At 39.4% G+C, this 19,786-nt stretch overlaps 2 protein-coding genes and 1 long non-coding RNA gene across 3 annotated transcripts; 2 read left to right on the top strand and 1 right to left on the bottom strand.

The window, feature by feature from the left end:
• The first annotated feature begins 1,973 nt into the window (after nucleotides 1-1,973).
• ppp2cab (protein phosphatase 2 catalytic subunit alpha b) lies at nucleotides 1,974-11,626 on the top strand. Its single transcript, XM_056397997.1, has 7 exons — nucleotides 1,974-2,295; nucleotides 9,017-9,226; nucleotides 9,359-9,532; nucleotides 9,652-9,741; nucleotides 10,015-10,176; nucleotides 10,438-10,556; nucleotides 10,800-11,626. Exons 1-7 carry the CDS (start codon nucleotides 2,194-2,196, stop codon nucleotides 10,870-10,872), a joined length of 930 nt encoding a protein of 309 aa, XP_056253972.1. The 5' UTR covers nucleotides 1,974-2,193; the 3' UTR covers nucleotides 10,873-11,626.
• Nucleotides 8,480-15,636, bottom strand: LOC130182831 (uncharacterized). Its single transcript, XR_008829752.1, has 2 exons — nucleotides 15,517-15,636; nucleotides 8,480-8,626 (listed from the first exon to the last, which is right to left on the bottom strand). It is a non-coding gene; the product is annotated as an uncharacterized LOC130182831 (long non-coding RNA).
• On the top strand, nucleotides 13,209-19,714 carry skp1 (S-phase kinase-associated protein 1). The gene is made up of 6 exons (XM_056397998.1): nucleotides 13,209-13,368; nucleotides 14,098-14,197; nucleotides 14,342-14,415; nucleotides 15,569-15,712; nucleotides 18,324-18,464; nucleotides 18,991-19,714. The coding sequence occupies exons 2-6, from the start codon at nucleotides 14,101-14,103 to the stop codon at nucleotides 19,024-19,026; spliced, it is 492 nt and encodes a 163-aa protein (XP_056253973.1). The 5' UTR covers nucleotides 13,209-13,368; nucleotides 14,098-14,100; the 3' UTR covers nucleotides 19,027-19,714.
• Nucleotides 19,715-19,786: the final 72 nt, after the last annotated feature.

Genomic DNA, 19,786 nt, shown 5'->3' with positions numbered 1-19,786 from the left:
CTGGAAAGATAAAGACAAACTGCTGACAAAAAGGCTTTTACATGTTAACCAAAGCTCTGTCTGATAAAACTGTCTCATTCTGAATGCTCATTTAAAATGATGTTGGTTTGTTACATTGCTAGTTTAACTGAGATTTTAAGGAGGTGTGTTTCTTATTGAGCAAATGATTTTCCGTTCTCCATTGATAGCACTTTTATATTCAAGGAAAGGCCTGCCTTGGAGTTAACACATGATGTGATAACAGCGTAACAGCTTTCTCACTATAAGATCAAATGGTCAAAATGAGTCAAATCAAAGAGTCACTTATGTGTGAAAATGCCTTGGAACATTTGCCGCTACATTTAAACCAGTTCAGACCAGAAAGCTTCGATGTAATGAACATCCGCCCATGATACGGCTGATGTTATCCCATAGTTTTGTCTCCACAAATCCCATGAAAAGAGCAAAACTGACGGTGTGTTAGTCCGCCTCTTAATATTTTCCATCTTCTGTAGAGAGGGGACTATCACATACTTTCATTTTGTTTGTTTGTTTTTAGCAAATACATAAAAAGTGGTAAATAGAACACTTGCTGGGGGATATTTTGAGCCACGGATTTTGTGTGCAAGTGAATATTTACAGTAACAGGAGAGTGTATTTGGGATCTACTCAGTATTGATTTTAATGAAGTAACATGTCACTAAGTGCAACCATGTGGCTCACTGAAGCGTTTTTAATAGTTTTTGGATAACAATGGAAGCCTGTGGCACAGAGGAAAAGACTGTATCCGGCTTTGTATAAACAGACAACACTGTTAGAATAACCTGACAGTTTGTGTTAGCCATTACAGGTTTTGGCCTTTTTAGTTATTTTCTATCAAAACCTCTACCGACTGAATCTCAGGCTGGGAGTAAATATTACTGGGCTTTGGGACTATAGGCTGTCTGGGGAATCAATAATTATTTATAGGCTATACACCCTTTAGGATACACTTCAAAAATACCATACAAGAAATGTTAATCTCTGTGGAGTAGCGATTGAATGACATAGCCTATATTTGTGAAATGAATACGGAATCTTAAATATTGTAGGCTATCAGGTATGACAGGTACTTGTTGCCTTTTGTTTTGTTTACCTAATGCGGGCTTGGCTCGGTGTATAACAGTGACATCATGGCGAAACCATAAAATTCACAACATGCTTCCAGGGGAGCGATGATGTATTCTCTCTGGTGTGTGTTAGTAACTTCTCTATTAAACGGCGGGCCAATAAAACTGCAGAGGAAGCAGCTCGCTGAACCAATGACAGAGTTGCCGTCATTGGTCTCCGATTGCTATTTGCGTCGGGCGGCGCTTTGATATTACGTCAAGCTGAACACATTCAACCAGATTTAAACCGGATGTAACGTCTTTCCCACTGGGCCGTAAATTTTGCTACAAAAAGTTTCAATTAAGGTATTTTAGCATATTTTCTCATTCTGCATACAGAAATTTATTTGAAAGATGTTTTAAAAAATCTAAAACCTCTAAAGAATCAGCTCATTTCCTCTCCAAACCATTATAGACTTACAATTTTGCAATAGTATTCAACAAACATACAATGATTAATCTCTAGGTTAAAGAGAGAGAGAGTAATAGGGAAAAACAAATAAAAAAACAAACAAACAAATGATTTTCGCCACTGATAGACCAACAAAGTAAGCAGGGCTTACTCTAGCTACTGCTGAGGAAACTGATGTCAATATGTCAGTACCTGCATTTTTCAGGTATTATGTGGAATCTGGATCTTTTTTCAACCCTAAAAGAAAATGATTCAATGCAGAATATTTTATACATCTTCAAACATGCCTGGAGGGTCTCTTTAATCATTCATTTTGGGGCCTTTTTAATCACAGTGCGCGGTAATGCTTTTATTAAGAAACTACGAACCGGAAGTGTGACGTTTTATTGCGGGGTAACTCGACACAAACTCAATTCTAGGGTGGATCACAAACTGACGTCTCTCCCTCCCTCTCTTCAGTTTCAATTCAGTCAAATCATAGCGATCTGGCAGCCAGAGGTCCATGCCTCCTCTAATAAGAGAGCAATTAGCACCTTCTGTGGCCGCTTTGTAAGCTCCGGAAAAGAGAAGAACATCCGAGGCAGTCGTGTCCTCAACGAAGTAAACTAACGTTCCGGCAAACAAAACTGCGGCGACCCCGAAAAACACACAGAAATGGACGAAAAGGCGTTTACAAAAGAAATTGATCAGTGGATCGAGCAGCTCAACGAATGCAAGCAGCTGTCGGAGGGACAAGTGAAAACACTATGTGAAAAGGTAAGATATTTAAAAACAAAAATGACCCCCCCCCCCCCCCCAACCCTAAATAACTGTCAACGTCTTCTGTCTCCTTACCGCCGCCTTCCAGACATTCTTAAAATGGCGTCTATAGTGTACATTTCACTGCGCTGTGCGTATATTTGTCATTATCATTATGAGCGGCTAGCCTTCTCTTTTTAGGGCATTTGGGCCGTTGCCTGTTAGAAATGTCTGGAAATTGTGAATTACAAGCACATGTCGTCGCTTACTGAGGGTTTACCAGCCAGACAGGGTCAGCCATACTGTGAATTCAAGTCACATACCACATCTACAGCCCTCCTCATTCAGGCTGTCACTGACCTGTAGCATCTCTTTTAGCTAGATGTGGCAGTAAAACTCAGCTTAACGTTGTACGTGTAGTGACTGACTGCTTACTTAGTACTGTAACTATACCTCATGTTGTATGTATGTAAACAGGTACGTGGTAGAAAAGAAAAGAGATAAGTGAAAGTTTCCAGCAAAGAAGCACTTATTGGAAAAAAAAATTGAAGCCATGGAGAGGCAGGTTGACTTTTACAGTACATTTACAGTACCATTCACTAATTTTTCATCTATGTTATGTATGATTACTCTGCATTTCTTACAGGTTGTCAAGAAAGTTGCAATAAACCTCTGACCCCTTGTTCCTCATCTAGCTTCACATTTACTTGTAAAGCCAATAATTAGTGAGGCAGATGTGTTTACTAGGCCATAAAGTAGTCAATTATCAAACCTAAAACATGACTTCATTGGTCAAAGATATATCATGAGTGTGGCAAATCTCACCTCTGACCCCTTATTATACCTCTGCTCCGTTTTCTGGGTCACTTTTCCAGGACATTGTTCCATGGGTCATTTACTCAGGGAAGCACAGAGACAAGTGTAACTTTGTGACTGAAAACAAAGTGGACCACCAAACAGACAGCTTATTAGACTTCTAGACTTTCCCTCTGACACTGCCATTTGTATGGTCACAGAGTTGTTGTCAGCACATCGTGGCTTTGATGGTGACCTTTATTTTATTTAACTTCTATAGTTATTCATGCAAACTACAAACTGAATACAAACCATTACCATTATTTTCAGTAACCATGATATTTTTGCTCTGCTCCTCCTTTGGCTGGTAAGCATCCAACCAATGCTGCAGACTTCTACTAGGCTTCTACTGCTGGAGTAATTGACACCTCTGTCTCTGATTATTGGATGTCAGTGTTAGAAGTCATGGTTGACAGTTTAGTTTTCTGGTATCTTGGTTTTCTTTAAATTCGTATTTACTGTTAGATTTAACCATGATAACAGAGACTACATTTGGACTTTTTTTTTTGTTGCCTGTAGTGTTTTTTCATTCTATACTGCAGCTGTATCCCTCCCAGCTCTTAAAAGGACACAAAAACTAGACCCACTACCATGTTTGGAGTGCTATTCACTGAAGGTTAAGGGCACACTATTCTCAAGGGGCTTGTTAATCCCAGCATTTGTTTTCTTTTTTCTCCCAGCTTTGATAAGGCCAGTTCCAGTAGTTTCCAAATGCATTATTTAGCCCCTTTTTTCACCATGGGTTGAGAACCCAAACTGGGACGTGAGCCATCTCCATGGGGCAGGGTGGTGGTGGTGGTAGTGGTGGTGGTGGTAGACCATGCTGTGACAGTCCTGTGTAAACTCAAGAAGTTAAACTAGTTAAGCTGTCAGCATGTATTTGGCTCTGCTAATCTTTCTTTGATGATTGAGAAAAAACAGATTGACTAGGGAGCCCTTTGAACAGTTCTTAGTTATAAATATGATGAAAAATGAGCACAGTCAACAAGCTACACAAATGTTTTGTTTTTCTTTCCTCTTGCTCTCTTGTTTCCTCCCTAATGCAGCAAAGATGCCATAAAAGTAGTCGAGAGGAAAAAGGAAAGCTGCGTGGTTTCCTCACCCTGAGGCTCTATCATTGTCACAGCGTATATGAACTCAGCTGCTCCAAACTACTGTCTACCTGCATTTATCCACCCACCCTCTGTGAATTCTCTTAATATCTTCAGCAGAATGTACCTACACAACATCCTCCCCGATTTAAAAATAGGAGAGGATATGATTGTGAGTTGCATCACTAACACTATCAAAGCTTTTGTTGCTAAGGGGATCAGAGTGTATGACTCAGGATAACAGTGTTCATTGTGACTCAGAGAACGGCTGTCTCTGTTTTGGGCTGTATGGGGGTGTGGAGGAATGAGATGTGCTGTGCAATCTGTCCTCAGTCTTTTCATTTCTTCTTTCCAGCTGTCTCCAAAAAGGCAGAACATACCAGAGTTCCTGTCTGGTGTCCAGAGCACAGGGACAAGGGAAAACCTATAAGCTTTATCCTGTTAATCGGATGCACATTTTCCAGTTTGTCAGCATTGCAGTATTTCCTTCTCTCAAGGCTCTTGATGTATTTTGCAAATATTGTTTGGATACAGAGTTGTGATGTCATCTGTTTGATCAGTTAATAGTGTGATCTGGTTGACAGGTTGAAATTAGGTGACTGCAGACAATGCTCGGTTCACTGGAAATGGGTTTTATGTCCTTGCCAGTTACACAGTAAATTTAATTAGATGCACAACATATGCTTCAGATAGAGACATATCCTTTTCATGACCTGTTTTTTTTTTTTTCTCTCTATTCAAAAATAAACCTTTTGAGAGTTACATAACCATTCAAACATTGTTTCTGTCTTTTAAGGGTCAAACCCTGTGCTGTTTATGTCTTTGCTCATTTGATACGCTTATGAGGCATTGTTTACTGACAATTTAGGCTGGATCCAATTCATTTGTCTTGTGTTAGTTTAAATCATCTACAAGTGGAGATTACAAAGTGCTGTACACGGAAGAGAAATAAAAGGCAAAATGGTACAGTAATGTAAATAGGAAATTTCCTTATGAAAGCTGAGGAAATTCTTATTTCACCCAAGTTCATTGTCAAATATAAATATCACATGACATCATCTGAAGTGATGTAATCATTAGGTCATGTGGTGATATTTGGCCAGCTCACTGAGTGAAGTCTTTTGTATGACCTTTGTCTATGTTCAAACTAGTTTGATGCAGCTTGTCATGGCAGTAAATAAAGCTTTGTTTGCTAATTGATGTCACTATTGTACTTACAGAAATTAGCAGTTAGCAATTAGTATGCAGCAACACGGTGATCCTCGTGATCACACTTGAGTCAAAATGTCTGATGCTGATTAAAAGGTTGTTGGCATCTCAGCAAAACTCACACACTCATGGTAGAAAAGCTGACAACACTGACAGTTTGCCATCATTTAGCTGCTCATGGTGCTGATTTCCACTCTGATTATAGTGCTGTTGTCAGGAAGATGCTTAACCTCTAACCACTATAAACTTATTGAGTGAGGTCATCGTTTGTAGTTGTAGTTTTGCCTAGTCGTCAAGCTTAATTTGCCCTAAGTTGTCTCCAGGAGAACCTTTGGCTGTGTTATCTCACTTTAATGGGATTATATTGCGGCAGCCGGGAAAAACGCTGACTTCAGTTCTCAGCACTCGACTAAGCAGTTTGTTGACTGTGTGGCATCTAATGTCTTGGGCAGGGCTGTAATCTGGGCCGAGGTTCCCTCCCTACAGCCCCTATGTGGTCGGTTCTGCTACAGAGTACTTTGGGAGAGGTGCTTACGTCATCTCTACCGTCATCTTTTCATTCACCACTGGGCTGTCATCCATGGTACAAGCTGTGACTCGTCGCCTCGTGAATAAATGGTTTTGAGGTTATCACTAAATCCAAGCTTAAATAGTGAGTTATGAAGACGTTGCCCTGGTGCCAGAAGAAGCAGGTCACATTGCATTAGGTTTATGTAATATTTGATCCACTATAACTTAGCTCTGTTTTTATTTTTCGTTTACTGTCCTGTTTTTCTTGCAATGTTTTGTTACATGATCATGAAATGAAATGGCATTTTAGGCTTTTTACAAGATATTTTTACAATAAGGTGCAGGTGATAGATTTTGATTAGGATGTCAACTTGTAACTGGAACCACTGACTACAACAGCAACAATGAGGTTTATTTATTTACATCTGTGGAGTTTTCATTAAAGATGAAAAAAGTCTCTTGACTAGGTGGAGAATTAAGAGGGTAAAAACTTCACAGAAATAAATTAAAGAGAAATTACAGAGTCATATAGAGTCATACACTGGCAAAGTAAATTTTAGAGGATGTCCTAATGAATTGGGGGGGAGAGATGGCATTTTAAATTATATTGTCTTGGATTGGGTAACTCTACTCACTCTACCCACTGTCTACCATTTTTAACGTTTTTTATTTTTTATTTTATTTTTATATTTGCCACATTTAATGCTCATTCCAATTCAACCCAAGTAATACTTAATGCAGACAGCTGAAGGTTTAGAACAGTAAATAGGAGGATCACAGACAGACTGACCTGATCCACTTAAAATGCATTTTTTCTGCTTGTATTTGTTAATTTCCCCTCATCTCATTCACAGTAATTAGGAAGGGAGGAAAGGGGCGGATGAAAAATATATTGCTGTTCCACTTTAATACAGGCATGTGGAATATTCTCTCTGGATTAGTGAGTCAATTGCTTTAGAGTTCAAAGCCTTGGTCAATCTGTCACCCAGAGTCCAGTCATGAAAGGCCTCCTGCCACATGGTAGTATAGGCACATGGAGGGTGTGTACGTATCTGTTTGTAATATAGGTCAGCATTGTGCAGTGCTGCAGTCCTGTCCTGGTCACTGTGGGTCTGTCTCTCTCTGTCCCATCTGCCGGCGGTGACAGGCCAACTTCAGCACTCTGTCACTGTCAATTCCCTGTCTCTCTCCCCCTGGTCACATTCTATTTTTTGAAATGGATCGATGTGAAACGTCAGTGGCTGCTCAAAATGTTCCCACTAACAACACACCAGGCATTTAGATGGAAGGAGGCACGTGCTTGCCCAAACCAAATCGGCAGTTGCTTTCAACGAGCCTGTTATGTGATAACAATTATATGAACCACACAGAACTCAACAACCCCTGCCTATTGTGGCTGGACAGTGACCTTTTCTCTAGAATCACATATCAGTAAACGCTTGAAAATGGCTGGAGTATAAAAAGCTGGTGTGATTCTTAACCCTTGCTCTCCCCGTTTCCATATGTCTCTCTTTTTGCTCTCACACGGCTCAGGAAGTCAGACATGTCTGGTGATCATTCAGCTCAGAGCATTTCTCTCTCTGGCTGAGCTTTGTTCGCTCCCAAGCTTCTTAAAAGAGCTCATCCAGTTGACCGACCCCCTTAGTCGGACCGGCCTGCCAAGCTGCACTGATTCCAGGAATAGGCGTTGTTGTGGGTCTCCAGATTTAGTATTAGTACTTTTTAAAGCTTTCCCCTATTTTTAGCTTTGTTTTAATCAGTACTGGTAAAGGCTGCACAATCATGAGGCAGCTGCTTATTGAAAATTATTAACAGAATGTTTGTGTTCCTTTTTAAATCAAACAGAGGTGCAATCAATTATTTTATTTTTATCAATACATGACTGGAATCAGATTGGTGCATAGACTGGCATACACACTGATTCCTGATATCCTGTTTTAGGATGTATCGGAAGCATTTCTGATACTAGAATCAGAGCAACTCTAGTTAAAAGCTAGCTAAGCTTAGAACTGCATATGTAAAAAAAAAAAAAAAAAAAAAAAAAAAAGGAGAATCTGTCACTTTTCACACAAAGGTGGTTGTTTAAACAAAGCCAAATGGTGACTTCTAGCCTATTTTTATCCCGCATCAGCTGACCCGTGGAAGAAAATCCTCTAAATATTTTGAGTGTTCCATCAGTGTGTGACTGTCCCCATGTTTGCATTGAATCAGCTGACAACAGTAACTAAGTGTTTCCTCTAAAAACAGTAGGGCTGTAGGCCACATACTGAGTCATACAATTCTTTTTAGTCCAGATTGACTTTTCCATGCAGTGGCTGACTGTTCTGCCACAGCTCTCCTAACTAGAGCTGAGTCTTCCTAAAGTAATAATCAGAGTAAACCAAGTGTTTCATCCAGAAACACCAGCAACTGTTCTCCACTCTCCACTCCTTGGCGTTTGAAGCATCACACTAATTGATTTTTAGGAAATGTTGCAGTGCAACCAGAGCTGTCTTTCCAAGTGTTGCAAGGCAGGCCCACAGAAAACTAGACACACAAACACATACCAGGGTTTATTTCCTTGGAGAGATTATGGTGGTGATGTTGGGGGTTGTGTTGTAATCACTGTGTAGCATCTTAATGTAGACCCCACTGGAGAGCGATGTGGAAATTGTGCAGAGAGGCTGGCAGGAAATTGTCTGTTCCTGAAATAAAGATGGAGAACAAAGAATGAGATAGAAAATTACAGTGTATAGAGCATGTGATTGCAGTGCAGGCTCACATGGATTTTCCTGCATTTGAATTAGCAGAACACAGTAAAGCAGAACACATTACATAAATTGGGGAAAATGGTATACAAGTAAAATGGCAAGTTATTGATTAAAAAAAAAATTATTGATATCTAAATAGCCATCAGGATTATGAGTATGATCATATTTTATAAAAATGGACCATCTTGACTTTTGTGATGTTTTAAGCTTCTTTGGGTTTGGTTGTATGAGTTTTGGTATTTCTCACTTAAAATGTTTTTTTTTATTTTCTTTATTTTTCAATCCATGAACCACAGTTAAATGTGTGTGTGTTGGTTTTTTTAGGCTAAAGAGATCCTCACCAAGGAGTCAAATGTCCAGGAGGTGAGATGTCCTGTGACGGTGTGTGGCGACGTGCACGGCCAGTTCCATGACCTTATGGAGCTGTTTAAAATCGGAGGGAAATCTCCAGACACAAACTATTTGTTTATGGGAGACTATGTGGACAGAGGGTACTACTCCGTAGAAACCGTCACTTTACTAGTAGCACTTAAGGTGAGTATTGTAATAATTTAAAAAGTCCTCACACATTTGACTTATTCCTAAACTGAAATTTGATAGGGCTTTCTAGGAAAAAAAAACACCCAAAAAAACCCCCCAAAAAAAACGCCTCTGCTCGTGTTTCAGGTACGCTTCCGGGAGCGCATCACAATCCTCAGAGGGAACCATGAGAGCAGACAGATCACACAAGTGTATGGCTTCTATGACGAGTGCCTAAGGAAATATGGTAATGCCAATGTTTGGAAGTACTTCACAGACCTGTTCGATTACCTCCCCCTCACTGCCTTGGTAGACTCTCAGGTGAGAACAAATGTCGGTTGGTTTCACATTTATGAATATAGACTGTGCAGTGACTGAACAGGACTTAATGTTTTGATAGAATTTAATGTTTTTGTCAAATTTTCTTCTTCTCCTTACAGATTTTCTGCCTTCATGGAGGCCTGTCACCATCCATAGATACATTGGATCACATTAGAGCACTGGACCGTTTACAGGAAGTGCCACATGAGGTAAAGACAATACTGAAATGTGTGTATAATTTTCAAAAGCAAAGATATCAAAAGATAAAGAATTTAACAGAAAAGGACAAGATTTGGTGGAAAATAATTGTTATCACTTGATCATGACCAATACATAAAAAGCACAAAGGAAGTAATGTGTTGATATTCTCCTCTCTCCATGATTCACTATATTTGCAGATGGTAGCTGTTCAGTTAATCAATAGCAGTGCTGTGTCAGTGTTTCCCTGCTAACATCCTCCTCCTCCTCTTTGCCCTCCGCAGGGTCCCATGTGTGACCTGCTGTGGTCAGACCCTGACGACCGCGGTGGCTGGGGCATCTCTCCTCGAGGAGCCGGCTACACTTTCGGTCAGGACATCTCGGAGACTTTCAACCACGCCAACCGCCTCACACTGGTGTCCCGTGCCCACCAGCTGGTTATGGAGGTTTGTGTTACCATGCATGTTTGTACAGACGTCTGAATGATTGTTAGTTATGTAAAGTGGCTGTTACAATATATAAACTTCCCAGCTACAGTCAAGAACCACTCCTACTGCTCCAGAAAACAAAAAAGCGAACAGTCAAAACACCAGCTAGCTCTGTCATACTGTGTCCAAGAACATGGTGTGCAGTTCAGATCTGCATTATAGTAGCACTTTTTTCCTGAATTATACATCTCCAGTGAATAATACATCTGCTTCCCCCAGGGTTACAACTGGTGCCATGAGAGGAATGTGGTGACAATATTTAGTGCTCCCAACTACTGCTACCGCTGTGGCAACCAAGCAGCTATCATGGAACTAGATGACACCCTCAAATACTCATTGTAAGTATATTTAAAAAAAAAAAAAAAAAAAAAAAAAAAATGAATAGAGTTGGTGAAGCTGAAGCTCTGCATGACTTTAGAGTATTTTTTTCACATTAGCTAGAGCTATAGGCTTTGCTAAACTCAAATTATGTGCAAAATATTAATATCACTGCTGACATGTGTTATACTTAGAATATGTATGACTTGAAAATGGCTAAACAGCTAATGTTTTTTCTGCTTTTTATTCTCTCCTCTACCCAGCTTGCAGTTTGATCCTGCGCCTCGCAGAGGGGAGCCTCATGTCACTCGTCGCACCCCAGACTACTTCCTGTAAACTCTGACCTTCGACCCTTGTACAGTCAAGTCCAGTATTGCCATGATATATGACCTTCAACCGATAACAGCATGAATGAGGAAGGGGAGGGTGGGAGACTGGGGGGGGGCTACACAGCAGTGCACATTGTATATCCACACAAAGACCTATTTAAGCATTTAGCAAAAACAATGTCTCTGTGTCTATGGATGGACCAAAAGGTGTGTGCCATAATCATTACAATATTCATTGCTGAGGACCTGAGGACTTGTATTGAAAATCTCTCCCACTATGTTCAACAACAGTGATGTTTAAATTCCTCATCCTGTACCTGTGTAGCTGACTGACGGCACCAAGGTCCAAGACAAAAATTTGCTACTTCAGATGCGGCTGTTTGAATCCCACATGCCATGGCTCATTATATTTAGGAGATCTGAACATGATCTGTTTGCACTTTTGTAAATCTAAAGAAATGTATCATATGTCAAAAGATGAAAAAGATTTCACACTACAGATTTTGTTTTTTCCTTTTTGATTTTTCTTTTTTTCTTTTTTTTTAAAATTACAAATAAAGCCCCCATCAGGCAAGGTTTACACAAGGTTTCTTTGTCCTGTGTAACTTTTAAGCAAAACTTCTTATGCAGTTACCCAGCTTGGTCTATATGATTGACAGATGATGGAGTGCTCATCCACATCAACTCACTGACTCCCTCTGAACTACAGAGTCTGTATTAACCAAACCATTTGAATAATAAAGACAAAGGTGGCTCCTTGATGTGAATGTGCTGTTTTCTTTTTATGATACTGAAAAACTTTGCCCTTAATTAGATGACAACTGTAGTTAGGTACATATGACCTGTAATTAATTTTGAATTTAACCACCTGGAAATCTGCCAGTTCACCAACTAGCCAGTAGGTCAGCCATCTGGCCCGCAGTTTGGCTGGCAGTGCTACATTTAAGGAATTAGTTCAGTCGGTGTTGTTTTGGAAAGGTTGGCACACACTCACGGCTGCCTTCCTCTTGGACAGTGTCACTCTAGTGGTACCTGAACTATCTGTCAACTAGATAGCTGTTTGTTTCTTTTATCAAGAAAAAGTTCAAAAAAGCTAAAGTATTTACTATTAAGTTTAGACTATAAGATTCTATAGTCTTTACCTCAGAATAGTTTTCAAGCACTACCAGAAATAAATGTAAATATGAGTGAAACACAAATGAACCAGCCAAAAAAAGGCAGGCTTTACATTGAGTTAAAGATGTGTGACATATTACTTTGTAATTTGTTTATTATTTATTTTGGCTTGGATAATAATACTGTTTTCCTACTGTTTGTTTGTTGTCATACAGACATACAGTATATGAAATGCATTATGCCTAATGTGCATACTTGCTCTCATTTGTCCACTGCTGCAGCTAAAGTGCTGTGCTGCTTGACATTTAAAACAAAATAACATGGGGCAGGAAAAATACAAATTTTTAGTATGTTATGTATGAAAAAAGCAGTTGTGATGCAACATGTAGAAATAAGTTAAATGGTACTTTTGCACTCAAAGTTTGGGAACATCAGCTTTCGAGGAGTACTTGAAGGCCCCATAGAATCAGCTAGAAAGGATGCGCACTGAGGAAAAAGCGCCACTCCGTGGTAGCTTTATCACTACATTATACAACACAGTAACTACAGTCATCATGCACACAGATTTTAAGCTTATTTTTCAAAACTGTAAAAGTAAGTGGACAAGACAAGTTTTAATATACTGTATCCCAAATACAGTGATGGAAAGTAACTAAGTACATTTACAAAATGACTGTACTTAAATACAATTTTGAGGTACTTGAAGTCTACTTTAATTGACTGGCGTAATGTTTAGTACTTTACACTTCTAATCCACTACATTTCAGAAAGAAGTATTGTTATTTTTACGGCACTACATTTATGATAGCTGAAGTAACTTTTCATATTAATTTTTGATATAAAACACTTATGGTAAGTGTATAAAACAGCGTCTAGTTGTGTCTCCATTTCATGTTTCAGATTTTTCCCAGTTGTTTGCGCTCCCGGTGAAGAGACACTCTAAACCTCTCAGTTAGTTTCATTTAAATAACTGAGACCTATTTAACAGTCCTCTGTTGCTTAAATAGAAAAGGGTTGGGCATCAAGCACATTCTTTGTACCACGCAATACTATAGTCCAATATCAATCTGCTTCATCTCTAAACTTGATCATGTATATATTTGATAAACATAAATAAGTAAAATATTTCCCATACTAGTGCGTCACATGTCAAACTTTGAAAAAGAAAATGAAAATGGGGTTAGATAAACAGGAAAAGCTGTTCTCATGCGGCCACCCCCCTTCTTTCCCTCCAGCATCTGACAAAGCGATCGTCAGCCTCTGAGCGGCAGGCTCACCAGGTTGATCCAGAGACTTCCAGCCGCTCTACGGTGCCTCCGCGTCTGCCAGGCCCCACTGTTGACTACAGAGGAGTTTTCACCTCTGGATCTGAATTAAAACATTAACGGTAAAATCGAATGTGCCGTTTTATATTTTGTTCACCTGTGAAGACTGAGATCAAAACGATTATTTTTATATTTTGTTTGCATATTTATTTTCCTGATTGTGGTTGCTAAGAGGCCTGACTGACGTAGCAGGGCGCTAGCGCAACGTTAAGCTAATATGCTAGCATTGTGCGTGGTAATGCTAGCTGCCCGGTTAGTTCACTGTTAAACCCAGATTATTGTTCGTTGTCCAAAACGCACAACACTCTCTGGTGTTTCATGCATTATAGGAATCCCCTTTAGGGGTTTCAGTTATGAAAGGTATCTGATATCAAGTCAGCTACTTGGTTAGCATTACCCTCGGTTAGCCTGTGTTAATAGGCAGCTAAATGTATCGTTGGTTAGCTTGTTGGTAGCGGTAGCGCTTTATCGCTAACCACTTGTCTGTTGATTTGATTTTGCTAATAACAACGCCCGCGTAGGTAACCTTAGAATATGTTAACATTTCTTCCATGTGTATCGTTACCACAGTAGATATTTAATTATTCATTATGTGAACCGTTTATTCCGGGATAACTCACAAGTTGTCAAGTAGTTAGATAGCTGTAGCGTTAGCAATAACCAGACGTAGAATTAGTGTCATCTGTAAATGGTGAGTTTATTTTGTTGGCTAATCAAAGTGTGTACACATGTGTTAATGTAGCTACAACTTACTGTATTTATTTATTTATTCCAATTGTTGCACTCTACAGATAATGCCCACAATAAAACTACAGAGCTCGGATGGGGAAATCTTCGAGGTGGACGTTGAGATAGCCAAGCAGTCTGTCACCATCAAGACCATGTTAGAAGGTATAACTTTCAAATGATCATAAACTCTCAAGTCCATTGCATTTTCCCCTGCACTAATCTAGGGGTTACATTCTACTTAAATAAATGCACAACATGGTAGATACAGTGCAGACAGATGTGTGACATTCATTGATTCTTTGGCAGATTTGGGAATGGATGATGAAGGAGACGATGACCCAGTTCCCCTCCCTAATGTGAACGCTGCCATCCTCAAGAAGGTACAAAGTACACACACACACACACACACACCATATCACATCACACATGATCACACATGATCACACATGTTCACACACACACACACACACACACACACACACACACACACACACACACACACACACCTATGATGACAAACAGTCTATGTCAGACTTGTATGTAAAAAAAGATTTGTTTTGTTGAAGTATTGTTACTGTCAAACTTGCCCACTGAGGGCTCAAACATGTCTAGACATGTTTCCTTCATGTTGAATTGTTAAATTCAGCATTGTCAATAATGATTTACATTCACAAATGATATGTTCAAATAAAGAAAACTCCTCTATGGTCAACATAAATCTTACAGTAGTAGTTTGGGTGTTTTTTTCCCTTCTTGAGCAAAAAGCATGAGTTAGTGATTGCCATGGGTGTTTTTCATCTGACTTGTACAAGAAGGGGAGATGATGCTGCTTTAAGTCAAAAATTCTATAAAAACAGATTGAATTTTGAATCCATGTACTCTGCACTCACATGCCAATCTGTTGGTCTTTTTTATGAGTTTTTGTTGAAGCTGTTTTGAGAGGTGTTGATTCAACTTCAGTCATTTTTGGAGTGTGTAGTTTGTGGTGCTGATGAAACACACACACACACACAGCTTTGTTTGAACAAGTTGGACCTAATAAACTGACAACTGAGTGTGTATGTGGCTTGTCAAAACATTGTTGAAATTATTATTATTTTTTTACTGTTAATCTATCACTCACTGAAACACAAGCTATTTGATTCCTTCTTGGCCTTGCTAAGTTGTTCCTGTCAGTAAACTGACTAATCATGTTTGTGGGAGTAGAGGGATCTGAAGGCCTGTTTCTTTGTCTGTTCAACAAGTTCATGCTTGTATTCCAGACATACAGTTATTTAAATAATAGGGTTTTAAGATTCTAATGCTCTTAATCCATTTGGAGACCTTGAATTTTTGTATCTAACACATTTCTCTAAACCAAAAGAATAAAACAAGCAAGAGAAAGAAGTCGCACAGTGATACTACATGAGAGGAACAATTTTAGTGTGGTATTTAAACCTTTTGTGCACAGTTTTAAACGTAGAGATGAATTATTTATTTACCTTGATTAAAGTTGCCTGTGTTTGTGTTTGCCTGCACACATTTTTTTCCCAGGTGATTCAGTGGTGCACTCATCACAAAGATGACCCTCCTCCTCCTGAGGACGATGAGAACAAGGAGAAGAGGACAGATGACATTCCTGTGTGGGACCAGGAGTTCCTTAAAGTGGACCAAGGCACCTTGTTTGAACTCATTCTGGTAAATACAGTTTGCATTACATTACATTTACATTAGTTTGAGCTACAGTGTATTCAGGAAGTGTTCAGACAGCCTTATGGTAAAATAAAAAAAAAACAAAAAACATGAGGTTGAAGGAAGAGCACAGTGGACTCTGTAATTCTTAAATGGAATAAGTTTAGAACAATCTAAGTTTGGACTGTACCTGAAGCTGGCTGTCTTGCCAAACTGCGTGATCAAGAGAGAAGGGCCTTGGTAAGAGAGATGACCAAGATCCCGATGGCCACCTTGGCTGAGCTCCAGAGAACCTGTGTAGAGATGAGAGAAACTTCCAGAAGGACAAATAATTGTAAGCGTCATGTGTGGCTTCCTCTGTGCCATCACACAATCTGTATATAGACGGGTGTGTGCCTTTCCAAATCATGTACAATCAATTGAATTTACCACAGGTGGCTCCAATCAAGGTGTAGAAACATGTGATCAAGAGAAATGGGAGGCACCTGAGCTAAATTTTACAGCATAAGTGTCACAGCAAAGGGACTGAATACTTATGTGATACTTCTGTTTTTTCCCTTTTTTTTAAAATAAATTTGAGAACATTTGTAAAATTCTGTTTTCACTTTAATTATGGGGTATTGAGTGCAGATGATGAGGGAATTTTTTTTTTTTCAGTTTTAGCATAAGCCTGCGACAACAAAATGTGAAGAAAAAAAAAATCAATGGTTATGAACACTCTGAATGCTCTGTACATGAATTCCCAGGAAGCCGACACTAACCTTAACCATTACATTTGAACAATGTTTTCTTAACCAGTACTGTGTGAGAATTCTTTTATATAAAAATGTCAATGTTCATTTCACTCATTCTGTCTGTGATGTGGGTTTAATTTGGCGCAAAAACCTTTCCACATAATGTTCTGTCATCAATCTGTGCAGACACTAAACAGTGTTCTGTTTAATAACATTTTAAATTCAACAAGCCCGAGCGCTCTGTGGAACACAAAGACAAACCAGAACATCTCTACAGTGAGGATATTGCTCGTTTCTGTCTGTTCACTAGTGTTCCAGTTTTGAACCAGAGCTTTTCAAAAATGTTAATCCAGGGTGATTGTAGCAGAATTAGTTTCAGTGGGCGAACAAAAACCCTGCCTTGCTTGAACTCGCTCTTTGGAGCTAACTGATCCCAAGTTATCCCCTTAAGTTGTTGACAGTGAGGAAGCATCAGAAAATCAGGAACTCATGAAACTCCACTGAAATCCTGATTTGATATACTGTGAATCACCTTTACTGTGACATTCTCCTCTGCTTTAGTGCCAGCTTTTGTCATCTACTTGTGCACATTTCTTTTGTGATCCCTCCTTTGCTGCAGTCTGTTTTTTTTAACTCACTACTGTGGCAAAGTACTGAGTTTTCATTTTGTTAACAGAGATATAAAAGTTGCTTAGCAACAGCTGGGAGATGGGTGGTTTGGGTGACTGCCGCAGAAGAGGCAGGGATTTGAAAGGAATGTTTTTAAGTGGAAAAACAACAGGGAGTTTTCTGTGGGCAACATGTGAAGGAAAATCAGGCAGAACACGTGAAAGGTAACCCAAGCAGAGATTAGGAAATAGGTGTTGCCATAGCTGTGGGCTTCCAGGAAGTGAAACACAAGTCGTGGTGTCTGTCACTTGAATGGATTTAAACAGCACCTCCCCCCCGGCTGTTTGAATGTGTTTACATGCACAGGTGCTTTAGAGGCAGAGGTGCAGGTGCTCCCGTGTCATATGAAAATGAATGCAAAGCAATGCCGGTGGCCGTTGAATGGTGTATGTAAAGTTCAAGAGGTTATGACAGGATGTGAGTTCACTGGAACACAGCAGGAGGCGATGTTTTGTTTAGTGATCTCAGTCAAGTGCTGTTTTTGTCTGGTTATCTGTTTTTTTGTTTTTTAAAACATGAAAGCATACAATCCTGGAAGATTAATGTTTCTGCTGTTTACCTCATGGTTTTGTGTGGCAAAGGATGAAAAGATTGTTGTCATGATAACACACTAGAGTTATCATAGTGGCATGAACAGCTGCTCTGCTCAGACTTGGTTGTAATACGTGATCTGGATACTGTAAGTGGATAATGACATCTGATCTACAGGATCTTTCTCATTAGCTCGATTCTGCCCGTGTGTGATTGAATCTGAATATGCAATTATTTGACAGGGCTGCTGTGTCCCAGGTCAAGGGAATGAATATTATGGATGACAACATTCATTTTTGAATATCTTTTCGCAAAGGAAGACTTTCACACTACTGCTACTACTTGTAACTTTTCCTGGGCTTGCTTAACCTTAGCACCTTTCAACTTTCTTCTGATCACAACCTCCTCCTACAGATATGGTCTGACCGATCCAATCGCATTCTGATCACAGTGCATTCTGTGTGCATTTACACCTGCATTAATGTTTTTCCTTAGCTAGGTCTCTTTACTGTGGTGCCTAACGTGAATCCAAAACACAATGCTCTCGGTTGGTTGGTTAATAAACCTGTAAGTGTTGATATTTCCCTTGGAAGTCTAAGGTGTCAGTCCCTCCTTTTATAGCCTTCCTCTCCCTGCCACCTCCCTCTGCTCCTCTTCATCTCACTGTTGTCTTCTCTGTTTAGGCTGCCAACTATTTGGACATCAAAGGCCTGTTAGATGTCACTTGCAAGACGGTGGCCAACATGATCAAAGGCAAAACCCCAGAGGAGATCAGGAAGACTTTCAACATCAAAAATGATTTCACAGAGGAGGAGGAAGCCCAGGTAGTTATTCCATCCATCATCTGTCTGTCAGAAAAGGTCTTATATACTGTACCGGTCAAAAGTATTAGAACACCTGATTTCTTTTCCCTGTTACGGAAATTCAAATGTCTCAGTGTAATTAATAAAGATGAAAAAAACAAATCATGGAATCGTAAATCCTACATTTAATCCACTCAGCAGACAAACACACTAGAGGTGTTCTGTATACAATGGCATTCAAATATTTAGAAAGTTTGTCCCAATGCTATTGCAGAAGTTCACACAAATGTTTTGCACATGCAGGTTGCTTTGCTTTCACCCTCTGTACAGTTCATGCTAAATCAGCTCCAAGGGGTTCAAGTGGTGTGCTAAAGCTTTTGATCGGCAGTGTAACTCATGAGAACTGGATTGCTTTGGAATGTTGCTCAAGATAAATTTAAAAAAAGGAAAAGAAAAGAAAACATAAATGAAATCAAACCTTTCTAACCTGTGTGAGGAATCACAGCTTTGAGAGTTGACTCTTTCTTGTCGCTCCTCTCGTCCACAGGTACGCAAAGAGAACCAGTGGTGTGAAGAGAAGTAAAGGGGAAGATCCTGCCAACACTACCACACTGAAAAGGATTGTCCCTGCTAACTGGTTGCACTGGCGTTGTTCATACTTGTTAATATTTACATTTAGTATATTTAGAGCCACATGCCCACATCCCCTTTCCTCAATTTCCGTATACCAATAGCATGACCATTTTAACTTGCCTGTGTGGTGTTTATTAATTTAAGTAAAGAAGCTCTTTTCTGTTTCCAAACTCTCATGTTGTGTATTCACCTAAAATAAAAAGTCCTGGTTTCATGGCTTTGTACCCTTAAAGATTAGAAGACAGTCCTTTCATATTTCCCCTATTATTAATTGCTATGGTTGTCTTTTTTACTGGACATGTTTGTTTTCTTTTAGGTTAATTGATTAAATAAAATGGCTTTTTTGACAATGGAAATGAAAGGGTGAATATTATTTTTGCCCAGTAAATGCATTTGTTCTGTGAAACCATGTTAAGAGAGGGATGAGGTGTTAAAAGGAAAAGTGAGGTTTGAGGTGGAAAAGATGTTTGTTTTTTTTCGCTTAATGTCCTCTGGACTTGAAGTACGTGTGTGTCGTCACACAGTGTTGGGTAACTCATTTCTAATTCATGTTGTATTGAATAGGAAACTTCTCAGATAAGCTGGCTTTTTGAATGGTTACACATATACTGAAGGAGTAAATAAAACATATAAAAAGGTTGGTGTCTGTTATTTGTTTTGAAGGTACTAGGGGCTGAGGAGCGAGGCCTTAAACTTATGTCCCATTACAA

This window comes from Seriola aureovittata, chromosome 15 (assembly GCF_021018895.1).
Source record: "Seriola aureovittata isolate HTS-2021-v1 ecotype China chromosome 15, ASM2101889v1, whole genome shotgun sequence".
Lineage (NCBI taxonomy): Eukaryota > Metazoa > Chordata > Actinopteri > Carangiformes > Carangidae > Seriola > Seriola aureovittata.
This window is presented reverse-complemented; position numbering and strand designations above follow the sequence as displayed.